At 41.2% G+C, this 23,310-nt stretch overlaps 1 protein-coding gene and 1 long non-coding RNA gene across 2 annotated transcripts in view; both read right to left on the bottom strand.

Moving 5' to 3' along the window:
• LOC310767021 overlaps nucleotides 1-23,310 on the bottom strand; it is a 962,895-nt gene that overhangs the window by 89,741 nt on the left and 849,844 nt on the right. The gene's annotated exons all lie outside the window — the stretch shown is intronic.
• Nucleotides 1-23,310, bottom strand: part of FMN1 (formin 1) — a 110,613-nt gene that overhangs the window by 79,529 nt on the left and 7,774 nt on the right. The window contains exon 3 of the mRNA XM_083610835.1: nucleotides 7,175-7,236. Coding sequence (XP_083466961.1) covers nucleotides 7,175-7,236 — 62 coding nt within the window. The remainder of the gene's footprint in view (nucleotides 1-7,174; nucleotides 7,237-23,310) is intronic.

Raw genomic sequence — 23,310 nt, 5'->3', positions numbered from 1 at the left:
ATAAAGGGCATCCTAAGGGAAAGTGGAACATTCCGGGATCAAATCTGAAACCAGGACAGATTCTTTAAATTAGGGACGTCCCTGGAAAATAGTGAAACTGTGCTGTGCTCTTAGCCTCCACCTGGGCATTAGAACAGAAGCAACTCCTCCCAGATTCTTTTTACCAGATACCCTATTACTCAAAGGGGCAGGCAGATGCTAAAACCTCCCCTCCAGCTTACCAGAATGAAATTACCATTGGAAGAAAAAAAAGGGGGGCTAAGAGGGGCTTTTCTTTTATCAATACTAAATACCTTTAGGGAATTTCAAAAGCACAGTTAATTTGTGTTCGTTTGTTTTTTGTTTCAATAATAATAAGTTATTATTATTTTCCTTGTTAGCTTGAACAAACATCAGCGAATAACATATTTAGTTGTTATACACTGTCACCTGCAGTTTAGTTCATAAGGTTCAATGTGACTAAGGCATGCCATTTGTGCAGCTTTAAGAATAGGAACTCTCCAGAAATAAAACATCCAGCAATATTCCAACAATAACAAAGCAGAAAAGCTCTCTCATTGATATAAACAGATGCAAGAAAGAAAGGGCCACGAATCAGTTCCACTCTCACTAAAGATTCTGTGCATCAGCCTAGGAGAATTGTTGATCCCTCTTATTCTATTACCAATAATCTTCTACACTTCTTCCCAGAAGCTCAGGGCCAAACTAGATGCACACTTAACAAACAGCAGGCAGCAACATGTATTGATTTCCTTTAACTAATTACAGGAGATGGGGAGCCACTGTGAAGGCAGTGCAAAGGAAAGGGGAGGGTTATCTCTTTATTCTTCCACTAAGACTGGAACGGAGATAGTTCCTCCATGTGGCTTGCAACTATGCAAACGAAGTTCCTATTTGCACCAAAGCAAACAGGCCTGGAATAAGATTTCTATTAAGCGGATGCAACTTCCTAGTGGCACAGGACGAGGATGGGAAGAAACACAAGAGGGAGCTCTTTCTGTGTGTTTGCCCACATGCTGCACGAGTTGCCAGAGGTCAAAAATAGTATTTCAGCAACAAGCGAAACTAATTCACATAGGTAGCTGTGTTAATAGTGTATTCAGATGTTTGGTACTAAAGTATTATCAAATGTGTAAAAGGAGATTCTGAACATACAGACCGCACCCAGGCGCTGATGCTCCCACCAACTAACTTCCCTGACTGTGGTGTAATTCATTTCAGGCCAACAAGGACCTCCCTGTGGAGGGAGCCCAGAGTGTGTACATTTGTACACACGTAGACCACGTTCAGACTGGTGGCAATCACATGCTGCTAGCACACATACCAGTATACAGAAGGTAGGGGGCAGTCCATGTGTTCTAGACACCTTTTCACACGTTCAGTACTGAAAACCTGAATGAGTCTACTCTGTTACATCAAAAACGATAGTCTTGTAGAAGTTTAAAGACCAGCACAAGCTTTTGTGGACTGCAGCCCACACAATTAGTTACATAAACTGTTATCTCCAGATTAAATATATTACACAGGTGTAGATAAAATTATCAAAAGCAGGAGCAAAGGACCAAGGCATGTGGGAACTGCAACTGGCGATGCTTCCACACAAAGCTAAAAAATATTCAGGAAAAGAAGAGTGACTATTGCCAACAACAATAATCAGAAACAATAACAATCTTGTGCTATGCAAATTCATGGGATACAACAGCAGCAAGCTAACTAGATGAAGTTTTGATTTGGTGCAATGGCTTCTTTGTAGAAACCAGCATTATGTTTCACAGAAATGCTGTACATGCTTTAGGGTAATTTTGCAAACAGTTTCATCCCCTGTAGGGTTCAAAGAATCAAGACTTCATTTGTATGCTGATTACAAGACTCATATGATGTATACATGTGGATGAAACCATGTGCAGAGGGCTCGTACTTTTCAAGTAAGAGCGGAATTTATTACAAACCACAAGCTGAAAGACCTTCAGCATCAGCAACACATGAAATACTGAAAAATGTAAAAAAGCTCATTAGGAAAAAATTGACTCGGCGACCTCGGCTGCAGCTTTGGACTTTAGTTAAGTTTCAGCAACCAAAAGTTTTCTTCAAAATGTACATGCTGGGCTCAATGGAAGCTCTCTTACAAAGAAATTTCAGGTAAAAAAACAAAAAAGGAAATACTTGAGGCATTTCAGAGCTTTTATTGTGATTGGCAAAAGGACTCATTTCTATAAAATATGGAAAAAGTCATTTTAAAGAGCAACTTGCTTACTTAAGAGAACTATAATGCTCTACATCCAAAGATTCCAAGGCTGCAATCCTATACCCACTTACATGAGAGTAAGTCTCACTGAACTCAATGGGACTTAGAATCTTAGACTCATAGAATCATCAAATTGCAGAGTTGGAAGTGACCCTGAGGGTCATCTAGTCCAACCTCCTGCAATGCAGGAATCTCGACTGCATCATCCATGACTTAATTATGAAAATGAATGCTCAGTGATTTGAACTGTAACTGCACATGTCATTTAGATTAAAAAATAATAATATGGCAATAGGCAAGCAAACTTGCAAAAAGGTAAGCAAACTGCAAAAAGTGCCCCAAGCTAATATAACAATTCTGCATTCATGTGCAAGCTACCTTTAAAACATTTCAAAGTAGTCCCATCATTGCCTTCCTGGAGAATCCCTCTATTTGCACAAATTATCCCATGCAGACATAGCTATTCACTCCCTAAACTCTTCAACAAAACTGCCACTTTAGTCTGTTTCAGATTCTGCTTTGGTTAGGGTTTACAATAATTGCTTCTAATTCTGTTCTACATGCTGTTATATACATAACACACATATATCTCCATTGCCAAAAACATGATTACACAACTAGCCTGGCATATAAACAGGCAGAGCAGCTGGGGTATTTCAATAGAGCTAAAGATGTAGGGACAATGGATACCATACAACATCCCAATTAAAAAGCTTGAAATAATTCACTATATCCCATCATTATGTTTTAATATTTTAAACAGTAGATGAGAATACAAAGAAATCTGAACCACTAAACATGTCACATGTCCTCTAGCACATGCACAAAACATTTATTTCTGTATATTCTTGCACCTATTAATCTGTAATATCCATGAAATCTTGTGCCCCTGACATTAAGATTAAAGCACACCCGTGTGGCAGCAAATTCCGCGGAAATCACAAGGACTAAAGCCAATTCCTAGGCTGTGTCCACACTCCTGTTTACTCAGCATCCTGTGCACTCCCATCACTGGTATGGGAAGAGGGAGACACAGGTTAGCTGCAATCCATATCTATCCTGTGTCTATCCTGTTGTTTGGATTTGATATCCCGCTTTATCACTACCCGAAGGAGTCTCAAAGCGGCTAACAATCTCCTTTCCCTTCCTCCCCCACAACAAACACTCTGTGAGGTGAGTGGGGCTGAGAGACTTCAGAGAAGTGTGACTAGTCCAAGGTCACCCAGCAGCTGCATGTGGAGGAGCGGAGACACGAACCCGGTTCCCCAGATTACAAGTCTACTGCTCTTAACCACTACACCACACTGGCTCTCCACACTGTTGTTTCATATAATACTGTGTTTTGATGCTCCCAATCAGGTTTGTTCCAAACAGAGAAAAGGAATGGCTCAGTTGCATTGTAGGCTGGTAATGTGTACACAGCCCTAGCCACTGTTCTTCTGCGTGACAATGAGCAGGCATATTCTGCATGCACTACATTTTCCACACTACTTTCAAGTGGCTCTTGTGAAACCACTGAGCACTGTGCAAAACGTCAACATGCAAAGGGTTCTTTGTGTACAGCTGGCCTGTACATAACCCATTCTGTGTGACAATGGCACCTAGAAGCCATGAGCAGTGGTTGTTCTGACTATGGTAATTACCTCCTGAAATCAATTCTTTCATTTTTTTTACACACAGTAAGATACAATGCAGTGATTTCACCATGAGATTATCACATCAGGGCAATGTCCTATATATAAATAGCAAAATACAAAAAAATGCAGTAATGTGTCCCACCCACCCTGGTTCTGATGGCAAAGAGGTACTAATGCAGTCCAAAAACAGCCGGGGACCAATGGCTGAGAAATACTGGTGGCAAACCCTCCTTCCCTTACAGCATGGTCCCAATCTAGCTCAGCACCTAACTTGTGCTAGCTCTCTGTTAAATAAAAAAATCTGCTAATACCAGAAAACAGAACCTGTCTCTGGTATACAGGAATAGATCAATGTATGAAGCTATGTAGGAACAATTTCTTTTTTAAAAAGATGAAAGCTGCAATGTTTGGCATTTTACAAGAATCTTTCTGCGAGAGAAACATGACTTGGTCTGCAGTTTGTGTCTGACAAGCATAAAGTAACATCATCTCTACTTAACTGGCCAACAATCTGGGAGTAGCTAGCAATAATGATGTGAGATAACCTCTCCTATGAGTATGTTTGCTCAGGTGGGCCATTCTTCAAAATAGAGATATGTTGCAGATTATTTGGGTTTGGTTTTAAAAAAACGACAGCTCCACCTCAACATACTAAAACCTCAACCACTTAAAAAAGAAAAGAAAGCTCTGTACTAAAGGGAGATTGCAAAATAGTTGTAGCATTCCTTCAGTGTTATCACAGAATGTCATGGCAACTCTCCCAGAGGTGGACTGTACAGCTTCAACTAGCACTGCCATATATAAGTAAGCTATGGAAGCTAGGAAGCTGCCTTATACTGAGCCAGACCATTGGTTCATCTACCTCAGTATCGTCTACACTGACTGGCCGCTGCTCTGCAAGGTTTCTGATAGGGGACATTCCTAGTTCTAGAATGGAATTGAACCTTGAATCTTCTGGATACAAATTAGATGCTCTGCTGCTGATCTATGGTTTTATAGACCACACTCCAAAATTTGCATCTATACCTCTTGATTTTTTTTTCAATGAAGAAAGGAGAACACATTTACTTTTTCCTCTAATGTTTCCTGGAACTTTTATGTTATCCAGCACAATTCAAACCTCAAGGAAAAAGTAACTTCCACTTCTTAGAACCTCACCTATCCAGAGCAGTTTTTCAGAGAGTGTAAGGGTAAGAGACTAATGGCAAAAGTTGCTTCCCACCTTCTACCAGTGGGAGCATCCCACAAGCAGAACGCCACTCAGGGGATACTGCTGCCAGGAGGAACCAAGTCTCGACCCCAGCCATTATTTTGTTTATTTCATAAAATTTATATACCCCTTGATTGTAAACAACAACCACGTCCAAGCAGTTTACAAAAAAACAACACACAAAAATCAAGAAAAAAATCACTAAAACAGATAAAATTATCTCAGCATTTTAAGCATCTGGGTAGGTTTGTCTATGCAAAAAGGATTTTAGCAGGTGCTATTGATGCTCACCTGCCATTCTGTGGACTGGTAACCGAATATTTTGCTTTGGATTTTAAACTTTTGTCTCACTGGCCAACCTGGATTCCACTGATGATAGACCAGAACCATTTCTAATTTAGGCAGCAGCAACAAATTAGAACTGCTTTCTGCTCAACTCCATAGGATGACAGCAATCAGAATAGAGGCCTATTAAAAATTCAAGCTAGCCTATGGCCACAGGGAATCCTGGCTTCCTTGGGGACATTCTAGGCCTCTTCCCTGAATTTTCTGCTTTCATTAAAAGCTGTTAAGTGTAAAGCAGTAAACCTTCTGGTTTACTGGCCAGCAAATTAGAAAGGCAAGGAGATAACTGACCCAGGCCAGCTCCTCTTTTCAGAAATATTATTTGTTTTTATGAATATTTAATACAATGAAATAAATGTAAGCACAACACAGCACAATTCTAGGTCAACTCAAAAGTCCATTGTATTGAATTCAATGGGGCTTACTCCCCGATATTTAGGGTTAGGACTGCAGCTTTAGACCATCTTTATTTAGGTTCTGGACGTCCACATTCATTCCATCCCCCCACTTTGTTACCTTAAATACAAAGTTTTTGGCCATGGACCTGGAAATAGGACAAGGCAACTGCTCTTTAAAGGATACTGAATGTACAATATGCACTATTGCTTTTGTTTTAATATAAGTACTATACATACTCAAATAAAAGCAAGTTTGAAGCAGCATAGGGGAGGGGAGAGAGAGAGAGAGAGAGAGAGAGAAAGAGAGAAATACTTAACTGACCTCTGGTGGGGAATGCAGAAAATACATTTCTACAAGAATTGTATATATGTGGACTTGTCCTATTGGTCCCAGGGAATGAAAGAGTGGGCTTTCCAATTTTGTGCCATGTCAAAAATTGAGAAGCATAATGCCAACTCCTTCAAAGAAGTAGAAGACCTAGCACTGACCCTGTGGTATACTGCAGGACGTGAAGATATGTACCAGGCATGAAACAAATGTACACAGATACTGTCTCTTCCTGCACAATATGGTTGAAGCAGGTAACTACAATCACGATGGGGGAAATGTGCAAATAATTTATGTTCTAACATGTATCCTGATATACTGGATATAAACACATGGAAGTATGTCCCACTGTTTTAACAGAACTTACTCCCATGAAAATGTGCTTGGGATCATAGATTACAAGATAAAGATGAGATGTTATGCACAATAGCTTCTTTTGTCCTATTGTCTTCTCTGATCAAACAAGTCCGCAAATTTTTGAAGCACTACACAAACAAGTTTGACGACAGATATTAGCTGGGTAAGTGTGCACACCATCACTCATCCATTTTAATTCATCAGGGCTGCTCTGATGTTTGAATTCAACAATTTCTTGGGCCTAACAAGATCGGTTTAAGAGATTCTTTTGCACCAATTTGTAGTCTCTGAAGAAGAAAAAACCCCTCAAACTCAACTTTCTCCAGGCTAAGATGAGCTGAACTGCTAGTCAACTGAAAGCCATTCAAAGAGAATATATTGAATGCATAATCATATTCTTCCTAATTCTTGCGTATATAGACTGCTACAATCATTTCATTGGAGTGAGCAGATTCACACGGGTAGAAGAACGAAACCATGGATCTGCATCCTTCACTGCCACCTCTTGAAGGGAGCAGCTCTGTGTACACACTGGGGCTCCTACGCCTGTAAGGAAGCGCTCTATCAGAATAATTAGCAAGTTATACAACATTTCTAAAAGGGGGGGGGGAATCTCTTTTTTAAAAATAGGTTTGAACGAGAAGAAATATTTACCTTCAGTTTTTCAACTTCATTTTTGTGCTCCTTCTTTAAGTGCAAAATAGCAGCATGGTACTCTAAAAGTAAAATAAGTGAAATCACTAGTCAGATCAATGACACAAAAGTTACTGAAGTTCCAATGTGAGCACTGCTTCTAATAATAATAATAATAAAATTTTATTTATACCCCGCCCTCCCCGGCCAGAGCCAGGCTCAGGGCAGCTAACACCAATAAAATTACAATAAAACATAATAGGGGGGAAACAAACAAACAAACAAACAAACAAACAAACAATTAAAATACGGGTTAAAATACAATTTAAAATGTAGCCTCATTTTAATAGTAGCTCATAAATCAAAAACATAAGGGGAGGGAAACATAAGAGTCAGACTGAGTCCAAACCAAAGGCTCTGTCTTGCAGGCCCTGCGGAAATATGTCAAGTCCCGCAGGGCCCTAGTCTCTTGTGACAGAGCGTTCCACCAAGTTGGGGCCAGTACTGAAAAGGCCCTGGCCCTAGTACTCTATCTAACATGGGCCTGCCAAAGGACATGTTCTGGCTGCAGTAAAGTAAGGTTGGTACAAAGGAGGAACTAACATTGCAGTTATTGCATTGTGTTAGTTTGAGCATCCTGAAGACCAAGGCCTATTAAGCCTATGAATGTCACTGTTTATGACAGCATTTTAACGTATCTAACTTTTTACTTTGTATTCTTGAATTAAAAATATTTTAATTTATGGATTTTAATACAATGAAATAAACCAAAAGTGGATACGCTTGCCCAGTAATGTGACTTGGTGAATGGTACTCTTATAGGAGTGCGATGGAGTTTAATAATGAGGAGAGATGAGAGGGAGAGGGAGTGGTGGCGATTCAGGTGCATATACACACCTGAATATAGAGCCTGCTGGTCCACCCTCTATGTCCACTTGCCTCCTGGCCCCACCAAACAGTTGCAAGGAATGCCTAGGCACAGGCAGTGAGTCTCAGTCCAGTCAAAGGTTTGCAGCTGATCAGCTGATTGAAGGCTGCTGAAAACCTTGCTTCCTTTGTCCACATGGCTTGAAATCAAACTATGTGGGCATCTGCTGTCATGGTGATGTTAGATGATAGGCAGGTGGACAATCCACCCCATCTGTCAAAGTGGCCTGTGAGGGTTTGGGGATTTCTGGCTCTGGACAAGGTAGATCCAGTCCCCCATCCTTCTCTTACAGTCTTGAAAACGGAATAGGTGATACAGGAAAGGTGTTTAACATTTATTAAATGCCAATTATCCTTGCTAGGTAGAATTTGCATTCACAAGCCACAGACATTCCATCAGCAAACAAAATAGGAGGGATGGGGTCAGACAGATGTTTTATGTGGAATAGACAGAACAAATAAGATTAGAGTGGTTGAACAAATAATCACTGAAGAAATTGTTTGTGGTGTTGAGAGTATTAAAGGAAGACAGCAATGTGATATCAAAAACAGAAATAAGGTTGCTGTTTCATTTACTGTTGCTAGACTAATCTACCAGTATATACATTTATTCCAAGTTTATGGAGACTGTATATGAGGATTTCACTTTCTCGTTTCAAGGAAGGCAGAAAGAAACTGTCCTGAGAACAGCTTGCTTAAAGCAGAGTTTGGCTCAGGAAGTAGAATGTATAGCTAATTCTGCTTTCTAGGAAAGGGATGGGATCTACATTGGCTGTGGCTACCTAGGAAAGTTAATTTCAGGTCATAGTGGAAAGCTTACAAAAATGACAGCACTAGGTGATAAAAGGTAAAGGGACCCCTGACCATTAGGTCCAGGTGCGGACGACTCTGGGGTTGTGGCGCTCATCTTGCTTTATTGGCCGAGGGAGCCGGTGTACAGCTTCCGGGTCATGTGGCCAGCATGACTAAGCTGCTTTTGGCAAACCAGAGCAGTGCACGGAAACACCGTTTACCTTCCCACCGGAACAGTACCTGTTTATCTACTTGCACTTTGTGCTTTCGAACTGCTAGGTTGGCAGGGGCAGGGACCGAGCAGCAGGGACCGAGCAATCCCCATCGCAGGGATTTGAACTGCCGACCTTCTGATCGGCAAGCCCTAGGCTCCGTGGTTTAACCCACAGCGCCACCCATCCCATGCACTGGGTGATACACTTAACTATTAGGGAAAAGGGTTAAAAACAAAACAAGTATCATAACACCACAACATAAATTACATAGTGTGTTCACATTTTGGCTGCTGTGTAAAAGCTACAGTCACCCTATGTCAAAAAGGTTACCACAGAACTAGAGAAAGACAACCAACCACCTGAGATTTTCGCATGAGAAAAGGCTCAGAGGTTGCAGCTTTCCTTTTAAAAAAGATTAAAACAAGTTAAACCGTCAATAAAATAAATCTGAAAGTTACTTCATGCTATGCTAGTTCCATAAAGTGCAGCTAAAATGTTATGGTTTCCTCCTATGGTATTTTAAGACTTGAACACCTCACATCAAAAGGACACAATTTACTTTAAAATGCTTTATTTAAGAAAGGTGTATTCTACCTAGCCCAAGTCTGTACACAATGTGACAAAGGATGACTAGTTAACATCCCTTTGATCGACAATCACCTTTTCCCTACATGTGGCCTCCACCCACGTGGGAAGGGCCCTGTTAGTTTACTTTTTAAAGCACAACCAGCTGCACCTAGGATATAAACATAGATGAATACTTTCTTCCCTAGCAAAGTGATATTTTTAATATTTTTAAAATACTAGGTGTTTGAGTTGCCCTTCCATGAATAGAAGGGACTATGATCTAACAGGGGATGGTGGAATACAATTTTTTGTCAGTTCCCCTTTCCCTGTAGTCAGGGGCATCTTGCCCATAGAGGCAAGTGGCGTGGGGTGCCAGGGCGCCAAGTTCTGTAGGGCGCCAGGGAAGAGGTAGAGGCTGGGCAAAGCGCTACCCAGCACCAGCTCACCGCCCTCGCCCGCCTTGCTGAAGCACTGCCACACCTGGAGCCTCCGCCTCTTCTCCGCCGGAGGAGCCGCCCTCCAGCCGCTGCCCGCCTCCTCCAGCCGGGAAACGGGGGGGGGGGGATGGGCGGGGGTGGAGGCGGAGGGATCTTTGCACCCTGCCTCTAGTCCTCTTCTTCATCAACTCATATGCTGCTCCAGAGGTCTTACCACACCCCTGCAGTGCAGATTTTTAGGGTGTGTGATAGGAATAGAGGGAAACCACCTCTCTGCCCTTCTGCCAGTGGTAGCATTTTGTGAACTATGGGACCATGCCTAGCTATTTAACTCAAAGAGACTTCACTGATGTACTTTTTTATTTGGAATCTTATATGTCCACTGATTTAAATAGTCAAAATCCAACATAGTGTGGGTGAATAAGCTATCTGTGAGAAAAGGTATAGTCCTTCCATTCTCATTTAGAATGTCTATATATTGCACCATATTCCAGAAAATATCTCAAAGTGGTATACAATGAGGGGGGAAATATGAATGATTCACAATTCTGCAGGTATCTAAACAATTTTTGTTGTTGTTGTTTGGACATGACCATGGGGTCATGTCCAACTCTTCGTGACCCCATGGACCAGAGCACGCCAGGCAGGCCTGTCATCCACTGCCTCCCGCAGTTTGGTCAATTATCTTATATTAGTAGCATAAGCTTATTTATTTGTATCTTGATGTAACAGGCAGGTTGGCTTCCTCCCCTGAGGACAAAACGGCAAGGGTTTCTGACACCCTCTCATTGGAATTTGTTCTTAGAAGGTACTTGCATCAATTTAATGTCATGGTGCCTGGGTGAAGTTAAAGATTAAGGTTGCAGCACTATATCAAATCAGCTGTTTTTTCAATATACTGTTATGCTTATCTGTTACTTCCATATATTTTAAGAACACAAATGGACAGGTGCTATTGCTGGTATTTCATACACTTTCTGGCACAGACTTGAATCAAAGGGGCCCAGAGAAGCCAGGCATCACTCCCACAATTCAGAATTAAAAATTTAGGAGGCAGGGACGTCACATGACATTTCATTTGGGCTGGGGGCCGGGAAGGTGTATTATCTCTAACTAGATACATTTTCAAGATTGCAGTTCAACAGAAGTGGCCACAACAATAACTTCAGGATGATAATCAAAATCAAATTTGAGTCAGCCAGCATTTAATACATATTGAATAAAGCTTAGGAAAAACAAATGGGGAAGACAAGGTTGATTGTACCATAAAGCATAACAGAAAAAAACTGCATGCATAAGAACATAGCAGTTACAATGACAACTGTAAGATGGAAGTAAAAAAAACGGATTTTTTGACAGCATCACATTTAAACTGGGATGTATTTTGAGAAACACAGCTTCAAATTAATATTTAAAACACTTCTCTTATTGGTGTCTTAAAGACATAAAACAGATACCTAATGTAACACAGCATAGAAACAACCAACAGGTAACACAGTACGCTTTATTACACCAACATCGGATGGCAAAGAAGAAGGTGAAATGAAGGCAAAACTCAAAGAACTTTTCTGGATGCAAATACATAGCCTATTACCTCATAAGACAGGAGTAGGAAAGTTGTGGACTTCCAGATGTTGCTGTACTAGTTCCATCATCCCTAACCACTGGTCCTGCTCTCTGGGGCTGATGGGACTTGGGAGTCTTGGGACTTGGGACATCTAGAGGGCTATAGGTTCCCCACCAATGCCCTAAGGCAGGGGCGAAGTTTATGGAAAAACATTTCAGGATGTTCAACCCACTCTCCTTATTTGTTTCCAAACTTCATTTGAGAATTTTCTTGACTAAACAAGATAGCTGCATCAGTGATGCCCGCCTGGGAGAAGTTGCTTCCAGTTTTCCACACTCCCTCCTGCTATACATGTCCCCTATCATTCTCTGCAGGAATAAATACATGGCATCAACCTATTGTGGCACTTCCACAATGTGAAATCTAAGCATAACCTGCAGAAAAATAGTATTAATAGATGAAAGTCAGTGGGCTATAAATGTCACTATTGATCAAAGTACAGCACACAAAGTTATTCTGATGAAGTGCTGGTTGTGGCCAAGAGGCACTGGAGTTTATTTTCTCCTCCTGCTATGAATTTTTCTTATATTACATATATATGAAAATATACAGCACTTCTATATTGCTTCTTAAACTTCCCAACGAATATTTCTAATAGGTCTTGAATGTACCCTCATACAATTCATGGAAATAGACCTTATGGGACACATAAAGCACAGAGATGACGGACAAGGACATTGGATTGGGTGTCACATTTTACCCACCTGGCTTTGCTGTGAAAGATACCAAGTCAGCTAAAGAGGTAAAAGCACAGGTAAAAATGTAGTGTAGCCTCACTCAAGCAAAACATCTTTATTTCACTTAACTGGAGTTACTAGCAATTCTCATATAAAACACACATTTTATTTCAGTTATGAAAGCACTTGCTTATGAAAGGTGAAATTACCGTATTTTTTGCACCATAACACTCACTTTTTTCCTCCTAGAAAGTAAGGGGAAATGTCTGTGCGTGTTATGGAGGGAATGCCTACGGGTGGCATGCCTACGGATTTTCCTCCTCTAAAAACTACGTGCGTGTTATGGTCGGGTGCGTGTTATAGAGCGAAAAATACGGTAACTGACCATTCATCAACTAAGCTCCTAACTTTGTTTTAAAAGGAAGACTGAAAAGAAGAAGGGTTTTTCTCTCATCTCCAAAGCAACCAAGGGGCTATGGAGGTCACACTCCTATGAACCACAAGCTTCTATTAGCACAGGATAGATGTTATGATAAGCAGGGCCAACTGACATTCTTGGCAGTTGCCAGAGTGCCCTCAAAAAGGCCTACATTCAATGCTGGCCCTGGGGCCCTCACGCTGTAGGAGATGCCCACCATTTGCGATAGTTGCCCATATGCTGCTGGGCCAAGTTTAAGGCTCTTGCACTGATTTACAAGACCCTTGTCAACTTGGGTCAAGTATACCTTAAGGACCACCTGATTCCTTATATTCCTGCCCAATCACTGAGGTCTTTGGAGACATCATCATTGGCATCCCTCCATGGCTCATACACACAGCTCATATGCACAGAAATGTGTGCTCAATTCTATGAAACTTCCTCTTAGCTGAGATCAGAAAAGCTCCCTCCTCCCTGTTGAACTTCCAGCACCTGGTAAAATCCTTTTTATTATTTCATCAGGCATTTTAAGTAAGTTTTACGGTTAATTTTAACTGGTTTTATCTTTTCCATATCTTTCGTCACCTTACTGTACAGGCTATGGTGTTATGCAGTATATAAACGGTTGAGATCATTCGATAATAGTTAAATTATCAAGAACTGCATGAAGTAACACTGCATCAAAGCCATTTTTAGGAACTAATATGGCAGGTGGCTCACAGCCACCTAACATAAACTGAAGCACTCTGGTGGACACCAAGGCAAGGAACCTGTGATGAAAGGTACCAATGCCTGAGGAGGAACACCAGAGGACACCTGGCAAACATGGCATCTGCCTGTATGACAGATCATACAACTTGGAATAATCACACCAAATACAGCTCAACTACCATGAACAGGGACCCATCAGCAACCAATAAGCCAACGACTTCTGCTGCCTGCCTGAGACTGCAGGGCAGAATACATGGTTTTGTTGAACTGGGTAGGTTAAAAGTGGTACCGACTTTCTTCTCAGACTCTCTGTATCCTTTTAAAAGTGGTTTACAACAAGGCATAAGACAAGGAAGTCTGCATCAGATCTCTCAGTCAAACTGTGTCACATAGCAAAAGTATCTTCTTCATCCAAATTATGACGCATAGCACATATTTGATTAAAAGACACAATGGATGTACTGTATCTTTGTACATTAAGTAACCACAATACTTCCTTCTTATGTAGTATCTTCAGCAAACTAGGAAACTGTTAGCGGTTTTCAAATATTTGCAGCTGACAAACATGTTATGCAGGACAATCAAATTAATAGCAGACTGTACCAGTGGCGTTGCATCCTTTTATTGGCACAGTCAAATTGTTGCCGCTGCTGCCAAGCGGGCAAGGAGCACGGAGGGTGTGCAGGGGGGAGCCTGGTTGGCCGACGTGGCCCTTGGCAGGTGCATCCCCACATCACTGGCCAGGCAGCCCTTCAGTGAGGGGGCCAGGGGCACAATAGCTAGGCCAGGCCCAGAGACCCCCGGCAGCAGGCACCCGCTTAAAATCATGTGCCTGGGGCTATGCACCCCCCATGCTACATCCCTGGACTGTACAGAGTTTTCTACGGACTTGGTGACCGGTCATCACACAAAGATATTACATCAATGTAGTTAAAAAGAAAGAAGGATGCTATTTTATAAACCTAACAAACCCATGTACAGCTCTGGATTGGCTACAATAATTCTGAAAGGAGACCTTGAAATTATAGTGCTCTCTAATGATTCCTTATCATTCTGGAAAAAGTGACAAGTGGGGTGCCACAGGGTTCTGTCCTGAGCCTGTTGTTGTTCAATATCTTTATAAATGACTTGGATAAAGGAATTGAGGGGATGCTCATCAAATTTGCAAATGACACCCAGCTAGGAGGGGTAGTCAGTGCTGTAAAAGATAGAATTGAGATTCAAAATGATCTTAACAGATTGGAGAACTGGGCCCAAATAAACAAAATAAATTTCAATAGGGACAAATGGAAGGTTCTGCACTTAGGCAGGAAGAACCAGCTGCACAGATATAAGTCAGGGGACATCTGGATTGGCAGTAGTACATGTGAAAAGGATCTAGGGGTCTTGGTGGACCACAAGCTTAACATGAGCCAACAGTGTGATGCAGCAGCAAAACAGCTAATGCTATTCTAGGCGGCATCAACAAAAGTACAGTGTCCCAATCAAGAGAAATAATAGTCCCGCTCTATTCTGCCTTAGTCAGACCACTACTGGAGTACTCTGTCCAATTTTTGACATCACAATTTAAGAAGGACATTGACAAGCTATAATGTGTGCAGAGAAAGGCAGTCAAGGTGATCAAGGGTCTGGAAACCAAGCGTCAAGATGAACAGTTGAGGGAGCTGGGTATGGTTAGCCTGGTAAAGAAGCGTCTGAGAGGAGATATGATAGCCATATTCAGATATTAATCCTCAAATAATAAAAGGCTGTCACATGGAAGATGGAGCAAGCTTGTTTTCTCCTGCATCTGGGCACAACTTGGTGATGATGCTTCTAATATTATTGATAATGGTAGAAGATGCTTGTGAGTGTGAAAAGGCAATCTATTTCATCTCAACTTTCTCTCAGTGATGCTAGGTGACAAAGACACAAGTGCTCTCAAGGACTGCTCTTCTTGGTACGTGGTCCCTTCCCTGCCAGTTTTTCATCTTTCTAGGTTCATCCTGCTTAAGAGGCTTTGCTTGCAGAATATTCTGGGACTATGTGAAAGATGCACAGGACCAGTCTTGCTTATGTAGCTTTCATACTTTCACATATACCATGTGGGATAGGATCATGGCGAAGTGTGTGTGTGTGTGTGTGTGTGTGTGTACACATATGAGCGAACACATAAAGCTGGTCAGGCAATAATTAGAGAAATGAGTGTCTGCATTCATCCTTTCTTCTCCAGCTCACACTTTCACATACCCCTAATGCTTTCAGCATCCTTCCAATTCTGTGTCTCTCTCCAACCTTCACATTTTTTTTTCTGTGCCCTCATGCTTCCCTCCCTCATCTCTTTCTTCACTTTTATCTTCAAATCAATGACACTGTAAAATGAGAGGTGTCAATGGCTCAAGTCAGGCTTGAAATCACTCTCTGGCCTGGACCTGATTCCTCTTCATCACATAAATTGGGGTACTAACCAGAGTTTTTCAGCTGGAAGACACTTCACACACATTCAGCACTTCTCCCAGATAATTTTGCACGTTCAAGGCCTGAGTCACGGCCTTCAATTTAGGTTCTGGGAATGCCCTATTGTAAATTGAAATTGCAGCCTGTTCAAGCCATAGCAAGGGCTATGCAGAGCTAGCCAACTAATATGCTATCTTTGTTTATTACCGCAAATCAACTGGTAAATGAAATGTACCAAAGGAGAAGGGACACAGGGTGTGGCATAGCTTGACGGAGGGCTGAAAATCTAGAAAACTCCAGTGGAACAGAAGACAAATACTAGAAATGTTCCTGTTCCTGCTTTTTGGTCTGTGTTTCATTAGTTTTGGTGGGTATAGGTGTTTTGTATGTTTTTTGCTTTGTTTTAGGGGGCTTTGTGTTGAAACTGGGGACAGCCCATGGAGCAGACCAAATAATCAACTCTTCCAACAATTAAAAGACATTTTCACTTCCCACCATGCCCTCTGGAATCCACTTGCTAGGGATACTCAACAAGTGGTATTCTTATTTTTATTTTTATTCTTATTCTTATTATTGGTTTCTTGGTTTACAAAAGTAGGTGCAATGTCTATTTTTTCAAGTTACATTTTCTACAGGTCAGTTTTATTTGTTGAGACATTAGTGTTACATTGGGGGGGAAAGGGGGGAGAGGTGGAGGGGGCCATGGTGGATGGGGGTGAGTTGGGTGGCGATGTTTCTATTTTACTTAATGTGTGTGTGAGGTTTTGTGTCAGCGTCATTTGTACAGGTTCTCTTTGCTATTCGCTTGTGTTCCTCAACAAGTGGTATTGATATTATCACGTATGGATGGATGTCGACTTGGGCTGATGAAACATTTCTGGAAATCTGGTAGCTAAAAAACCCAGGAAGCAGATGTGTCAGCTTTTGGAAGTGCCTTAAAATACGTCTACATCTGGTGGGGAAGAATGAAATTACAAAACGGCTGAGTGGTCTGGAAAGAGAGAACAGGGAGAAGTGATTCATTCTCTCAACATGCAAACTCTTTGTTGCATTTAATATAACAGAAGGTTCTGGGGGGAAATGAAGACTTAATGCTGGGGTGCTCAATGTGTTGCCAATCACCCACCAAGCCCCCCTGACCCTCCCTATTTTGAGGTGGTGGTGGTGCTTTGGTTAGGAGAGGGGTTGTGTGTTTGGCGCAGGGTTCTCCCCCCCTTTGGTATGCATTTTATTGGTTTTTATTTGCTGCCTGTTTTTATTTTTTTATTTTTTGGAGAGGGGCAGCTTCTGAGCATCACCAGTTTTTCTTCTCTGAAACCCGTGATGCTCATAGCACAGTTTTTAAGCTTTCTAAATGCCTTCTGAGCTCAACAAAGTTGGGGACTCCTCTACTAACGCGCCTCCAGATATTGTGAAGACCCCTTCAAATAAAAGGCTTTAAAAGCTACATGGAAGGTAGCATGAAGAGACAAACGGTTTGTAAATTTTTCAGTAGGGAATGTGATTTTTTTAGTAGAAAAATGGCTAGAAAAAAGGAAAAGGATTAAGGAGCCCTTCCCCTCACCATTCACTGTCCAGAATCATTGCAGAGTTGCTACAACTGAAAAGTCCAGTAAGAAATGGTAACACACAGGTCCTGTATAATGTTTCCTTTGGTCCCCCTGATTCCCCCACCCCCACCTTGCAGTTTTTTAAATTTCCCTCATGTTATTTTCTAATTTACCCACTAGATGTCAGTAGCACATATTTAGTCTACTGAAGCTCAGTGCCATTAAAATGCACCAGACAAGTTCTATTTTGCAAATTAGACATCCTCAAAACTGAACTGAAGGTGCTAGGCTGCCCAACCTTTCTGAAACAATGGCATTTGGTTTTTCTAACTTGTACAAATGACTTTATGCAAACCAGATCTAAGTAAAAATCAAGATGCATGGAATAATTACACTCATGACTGCTTTCCATGTGTTTAAATAAGAACTAAGGGAAATACAGATACACAACAATGAATATAATGTGATATGTTAAAAACAAGTTTCAAATAAGTTTTACAAAGTAGTAGTAATAATAATAATAATATTTTACAAAATACAGTTTGTGGGAATGTTTGGAACTAATCGGTATTATTAGCAAAATAAATGGCTAGGATAATTTCAATCCCAACTCCAAGAAAAATGCTTTACAAAAGAGGGAGGAAATGCTATATTGGAGAGTGACTGGGCAAGCACAGAGTGACTCAGCCTCTTTGCACATGCCTGGAAAGAACTGCCAAAACTATTCCAGCTTCTACTGTACAAGCCACTCCAAAGTTTGGGTGGAGCGATTTAATTAACTGTCTCACAAAACTTTGTATTCCTGGATCAAACATCTGCAATGCAGCAAAAGTTTATAGAAATGCTGTACCACCCCCCGCTCCCGCCCCCCAACCACATGACAGAGTCTTTGGAATTTAAAGTGGGATTTATTACAGCCTTCTAGATTGCAATATACCTTTCCTTTGTATGGCTCAAGGTCAGGGCCGGATTTAGGTTTGATGAGGCCCTAAGCTACTGAACGCAATGGGGCCCTTTATATGTCCAGCTGTCCTTTGTCAACAACAAATTGTCGCTGTTTTTTGTGTTGAATATATGCTATATGTTAATTTATGGACCTAATAGGTATCTAAAGCCATGTGCACTTGCAGAATGTATGCACCCTATATATAGAAATGAGCAAACCAGTGATATTTTAGGGAGCAGGCTAGCAGGCGGGGCCCATTACTTACATCATAGGAACCTACACAACACAAAACACTGTTGCTGTATGTAGGTTTTATTTTATTTGTTTTTTACCTTATATTTTGGAAATATACATCCAGTTTTTTCCTTTCTTTTATTTTTTTGGGCCCCCCAAGAGATTGGAGCCCTAAGCTATAGCTTGTTTAGCTTATACGTAAATCCAGCACTGCTCAAGGTCTTCAAGACAAGGAAGAAAAGGTGAAACCATTTTCTCTCCCACAACTCGAGCTGTCTTTTGATTTCCAAAGGGCGCCCAGGAAACAATAAAAAAAACAGCAGGAGGGGCCCACTCTGGAAAAGCTTTCATTCCCATTAGAAAGCATTGCTTTGACATGGATACGGTACTAGTAGAACTTCTGCAGCATTTTCTGTAGGACACATCTGATCTACCAATGCAACTGTGGCCACAGCTAGGTTGCAGAACACATGCTTTGCCAGGGCCGGGCCCCTCATGAGATTCTGCCGCAAGCCGGTGCCACTGCCAGCACTTCGCGAGTGACACTGCGCAATGCAGGTAAGGGAGGCTTTGCAGTGTGGAACAGTAATCCCGTTTTGCCTCAAGCACTGAAGCAGAACGTGCTGCTCCTGTGTTTTGTGTCCCAGGTTAGTTCAATCCCAGTTATTTCCAGACAAAGAATCCCAGGCAGCAAGGCTATGAAACAACTTTGGGCAGATATTTGAAAGCCATCACAGCAGGCAGACCTGGGTTAGCAGGGACAAGGGCCTGACTCAGCTGCATGTGAACTTTACACATCTCTCTACCAGATTCAAAAACACTTGTTCGCACCTTGAAAGCCCTGACCGTATGACAAAACAGCAATTAAGAACTCCACCCTGGTACTTCTAAATGAATGAATGAATAAAGAAGAAGAAGCAATCCTTGCATAAAAAGAAACCCAAGGTAGCTGAAATGGCAAAATAAATTTTAAAAAGAATGAGCATTATAAACAGTAAAGTCCAACAAAACACATCATCAGCCAAAGACAGCACAGTCACCATCCCAGTAGCTTAGGACACAAAGATGCTATAAAATAAGAACATTCTAAAAGCTTTTTGAAAGGAGTCAGGGATATGGATTGCCATTAAAGAGGGAATTCTATAACTGAAGTGCCATGACCAAAAATGTCCTTGGTGTGGCACTAGTAGCCTGGCCACAGAAGCTGGCAGCAACCTCATAATAATAACCTTCATCTTGCATAATAAGGAGCAGACATGGGGAGGGAAGAGGTAACCAGCACGTAAGAGTTTTTAAAATACAAATACTCGCAAGCAAATGCCTCAACAAACCAATGAGATCCATAGCAGATCACATAACATGTACAAAGAAAAGTTTTAAAATGTTGGTAGCTGCGTGCATTGCAATTTATGCTGTGTAATGTCTGGGTCAACTGATGGTGTGTATATGTGTGTGTGATATATATCTCATAAGCACACTTATTGGCACCTTGATGTTTATACCTAATACCCTCCAGGAAAAACTGGAAAAGAACAGGTTGATTAGTTAATTATTTCTACAGTAAAAGAAGCTTTGCATGGAAAAGATGCAAAGTTACTTTTGCATAAATGTGGCTAAAGCAGAGTAAACATTCATTCACCATAGCAGCTATCTAGCTGACCTTCCCCACGGCTGCAACAAGTAAAGCTACATCTACAATGCGTTCATTTTACAGAGGGCATTAATAACTTCACCGGTGGCTCATGTGCTCTCGGTAAGGATGTAATGAAAACACCACAGCTGGGCATAGCACCTTGGTTTCTGTCTGAGTCAATATCTTGCTGTCTCCTTGTTTACAGGGGAAAAATATATTCAGCTGCCAGATCACATGCTACTTTAATTATCCTGTTTCAGTGCCGAACGTTCAAGATTACAGTACAGCAAATAATTACCACCCAGCTGGCAAACATTTAACAAGGTTAAATAGGCATGTCATTTACATGTTTCACACTCCTGTCACCTATTTCAAACAGAGGAGTGGTAATAATGGAACACCTACTTTGTTCCATAAAATCTAATCCTAATAATCCTATAAGACACATTCAGGTTAGGCATAAGCATGTTTTAGAGAATAAGGAATGTATCATAGACTCACATACATTTTTTACACCTTCCAAACACAGATTGGTTTTGTTCAGTACAAACCACAGTTTCCCATTACATGCACACCAACAAACTATGGCTTGCACTTGCTCTAACCAGAATCAAACAAGCAATCACAATTCTGACGTGTTTCCATCATCATCATCATCATCAGTTCAGTTCATGAGGCCATCCAATTAATTCTGCATGGTTTCCTAATAATATTTGCAATGCCTCCTAGTTTGGTGCCATCTGAAATACCATAAGCAAATTCCTACCACCTCCCCTAGATTACTAATAAAAATAGCAAATCTGAGGAACTTTATCAAGAAGCTTTCCCTTAACAGAATCCTTTGACTACTTCTCTTGAATTAGTGCCTTACTTTAACAAAGCTACACCGCACACAAAGTAATAAAACAGTATTCCGATGGCTCTTTTAAAATTTGAAACAGTGCTTCAGAAAGGGGGTAACTGAAACTGGAGAACTGCACAGGGGCTACTTATCCTCTTCATTCCTCACTTTAGAAAGTGCTGCCAGTGTGTCGTAAGTTTGCCTGTAAAGTGTACTGGATTCCTTGTCTATATTACAATCTGGTTATTGATACCTATATTTCCTAGCTTGACCTAGAAAGTGTTCTGTGCTGCTGTTTGGGGGTGGGTTTGCTCGATTCCCAAGGATGAAGCCTCATATTACTTTTGGACATATAACACCGATTCTGACCTGACTGCACTAGTTGCCCATTACAGTGGTACCTCTGGTTACGAACTTAATTCGTTCCGGAGGTCCGTTCTTATCCTGAAACTGTTCTTAACCTGAGGTACCACTTTAGCTAATGGGGCCTTCTGTTGCCACCACTGAGCGATTTCTGTTCTCATCCTGAGGTAAAGTTCTTAACCCGAGGTACTACTTCCAAGTTAGCAGAATCTGTAACCCAAAGTGTTTGTAACCCGAGGTACCACTGTAGTTTCTGGGCCCAATTCAAAGTACAAGTTTTGATATATAAAGCCTTAAACAGCTCAGAATTGCAGACCCCATATGAACCGACGCAGACCCTTCCGTCATCATCTGAGGCCCTTCTTCATGTGGCCCCTCCATGAGATCCAGGGATGGCAACACGAGGACAGGCCTTTTTATGCAGTGGCTGCCTGTTGGTGGACAGCTCTGTCCAGGGAGGTTCATCTGGCACCATCATTATACATATCTTTAGGCGCTACGCAAAAGCTTTCCTCTATAACCAGGCCTTTCACCTTTAACTAACTGTGGCCTTTTAGAAGTGGGTGGGATGTTTTTAATATTATTACACGTCATCCCCCAATCTTCACAGTTTCAGGTGCTTACCCAGGGTCTGTGTTTACTTTTGGGAAATAAGGCACAGCAGAGACTGTGGTGTCTTTATGATATATGGTTTATATAGGAAGGGGGGAGGGGTCCCCCAGCATTACACTTGAAGAGGGTCTTGCCTCCTCCATAAACCACATTGTGAGTTATGAGGGGCCAATTCAAAACACAGCTGAAATATATTTTTCTGTTATATACAATTCTATTCTCAATATTTCATTTAAGGCCCTTTTGGTCTAATAAGAGGTTTCTCATTCACAACCTTGCTTCTCTTTCTCACACTGGCATAAAAATAGTGTTTATAGCGTCAAAGACTGTTGCCATGGAAATTGAGGTGCCATAGAAACAGCATGACTTTGCTGCAGGATGAAGTAACTTAAAAAGGCAATGAAGAAGCAGGGACTTGTCAATATACACAATTAATCAGGAAAATGCTACATAAAAGAACAAATGTGTCATGAATTGTATCTCAGTAAGATTATTTCCAACATTATCATCTAGTCAAGGGAAATTGCTACTTTTCTCATTTTTAATATAAGCTTTTTAAATGAAAACGTTTTTGCAAATTAGAACCACTGCTTTTGTAGCAAAACCTGCCCCAAAAGACCCTCCCCCCCAAAATAGATATGAAAGCCTTTCAGTAGACTTGGAACATGACAATACCATCATCATTTATTATTGACTCAAAACTACTTGATCATACTGTAGTATCATAAACATAACAGTGAAATAAAACATTCAATATTTTCACACTACCACATAACATAACATAAGTGAAACAATGGTACACAAATTTTAACACCCTTAGATTTCACTGTCAGTTTGCAAGTCTATGATGCCTCCTACTACACATTTTTGGGGCTCAATTTGATCATTTAGTAAACTTTCTGATGAAAGAACACAAACTTAGTTTAGCTATCACCTTTGATCGATGTTTAGGATGATATGTAATTATGGCATCTGGCTTGCATAATGGATTTCTTCCTGCATTATCAGGACTTCCCATTCTGCTCTTTCCTGCTGCAGACACTCCAGAGCAGATTTGGGGAGCACTGCTTCCTCCCACCAGGGGAAAGGCAGGAGCAAGAGTGCTGAAGTGAGCACCCATCGCATATTTGGAGGGACCACTCCCTGCTTGCTGTCCCCTCCCAAGCTTGTC

Source organism: Podarcis filfolensis, assembly GCF_964270895.1.
Source record: "Podarcis filfolensis genome assembly, chromosome: 1".
Lineage (NCBI taxonomy): Eukaryota > Metazoa > Chordata > Lepidosauria > Squamata > Lacertidae > Podarcis > Podarcis filfolensis.
Note: the sequence above shows the minus strand (reverse complement) of the source record. Positions and strands in the feature narration are given on the sequence as shown.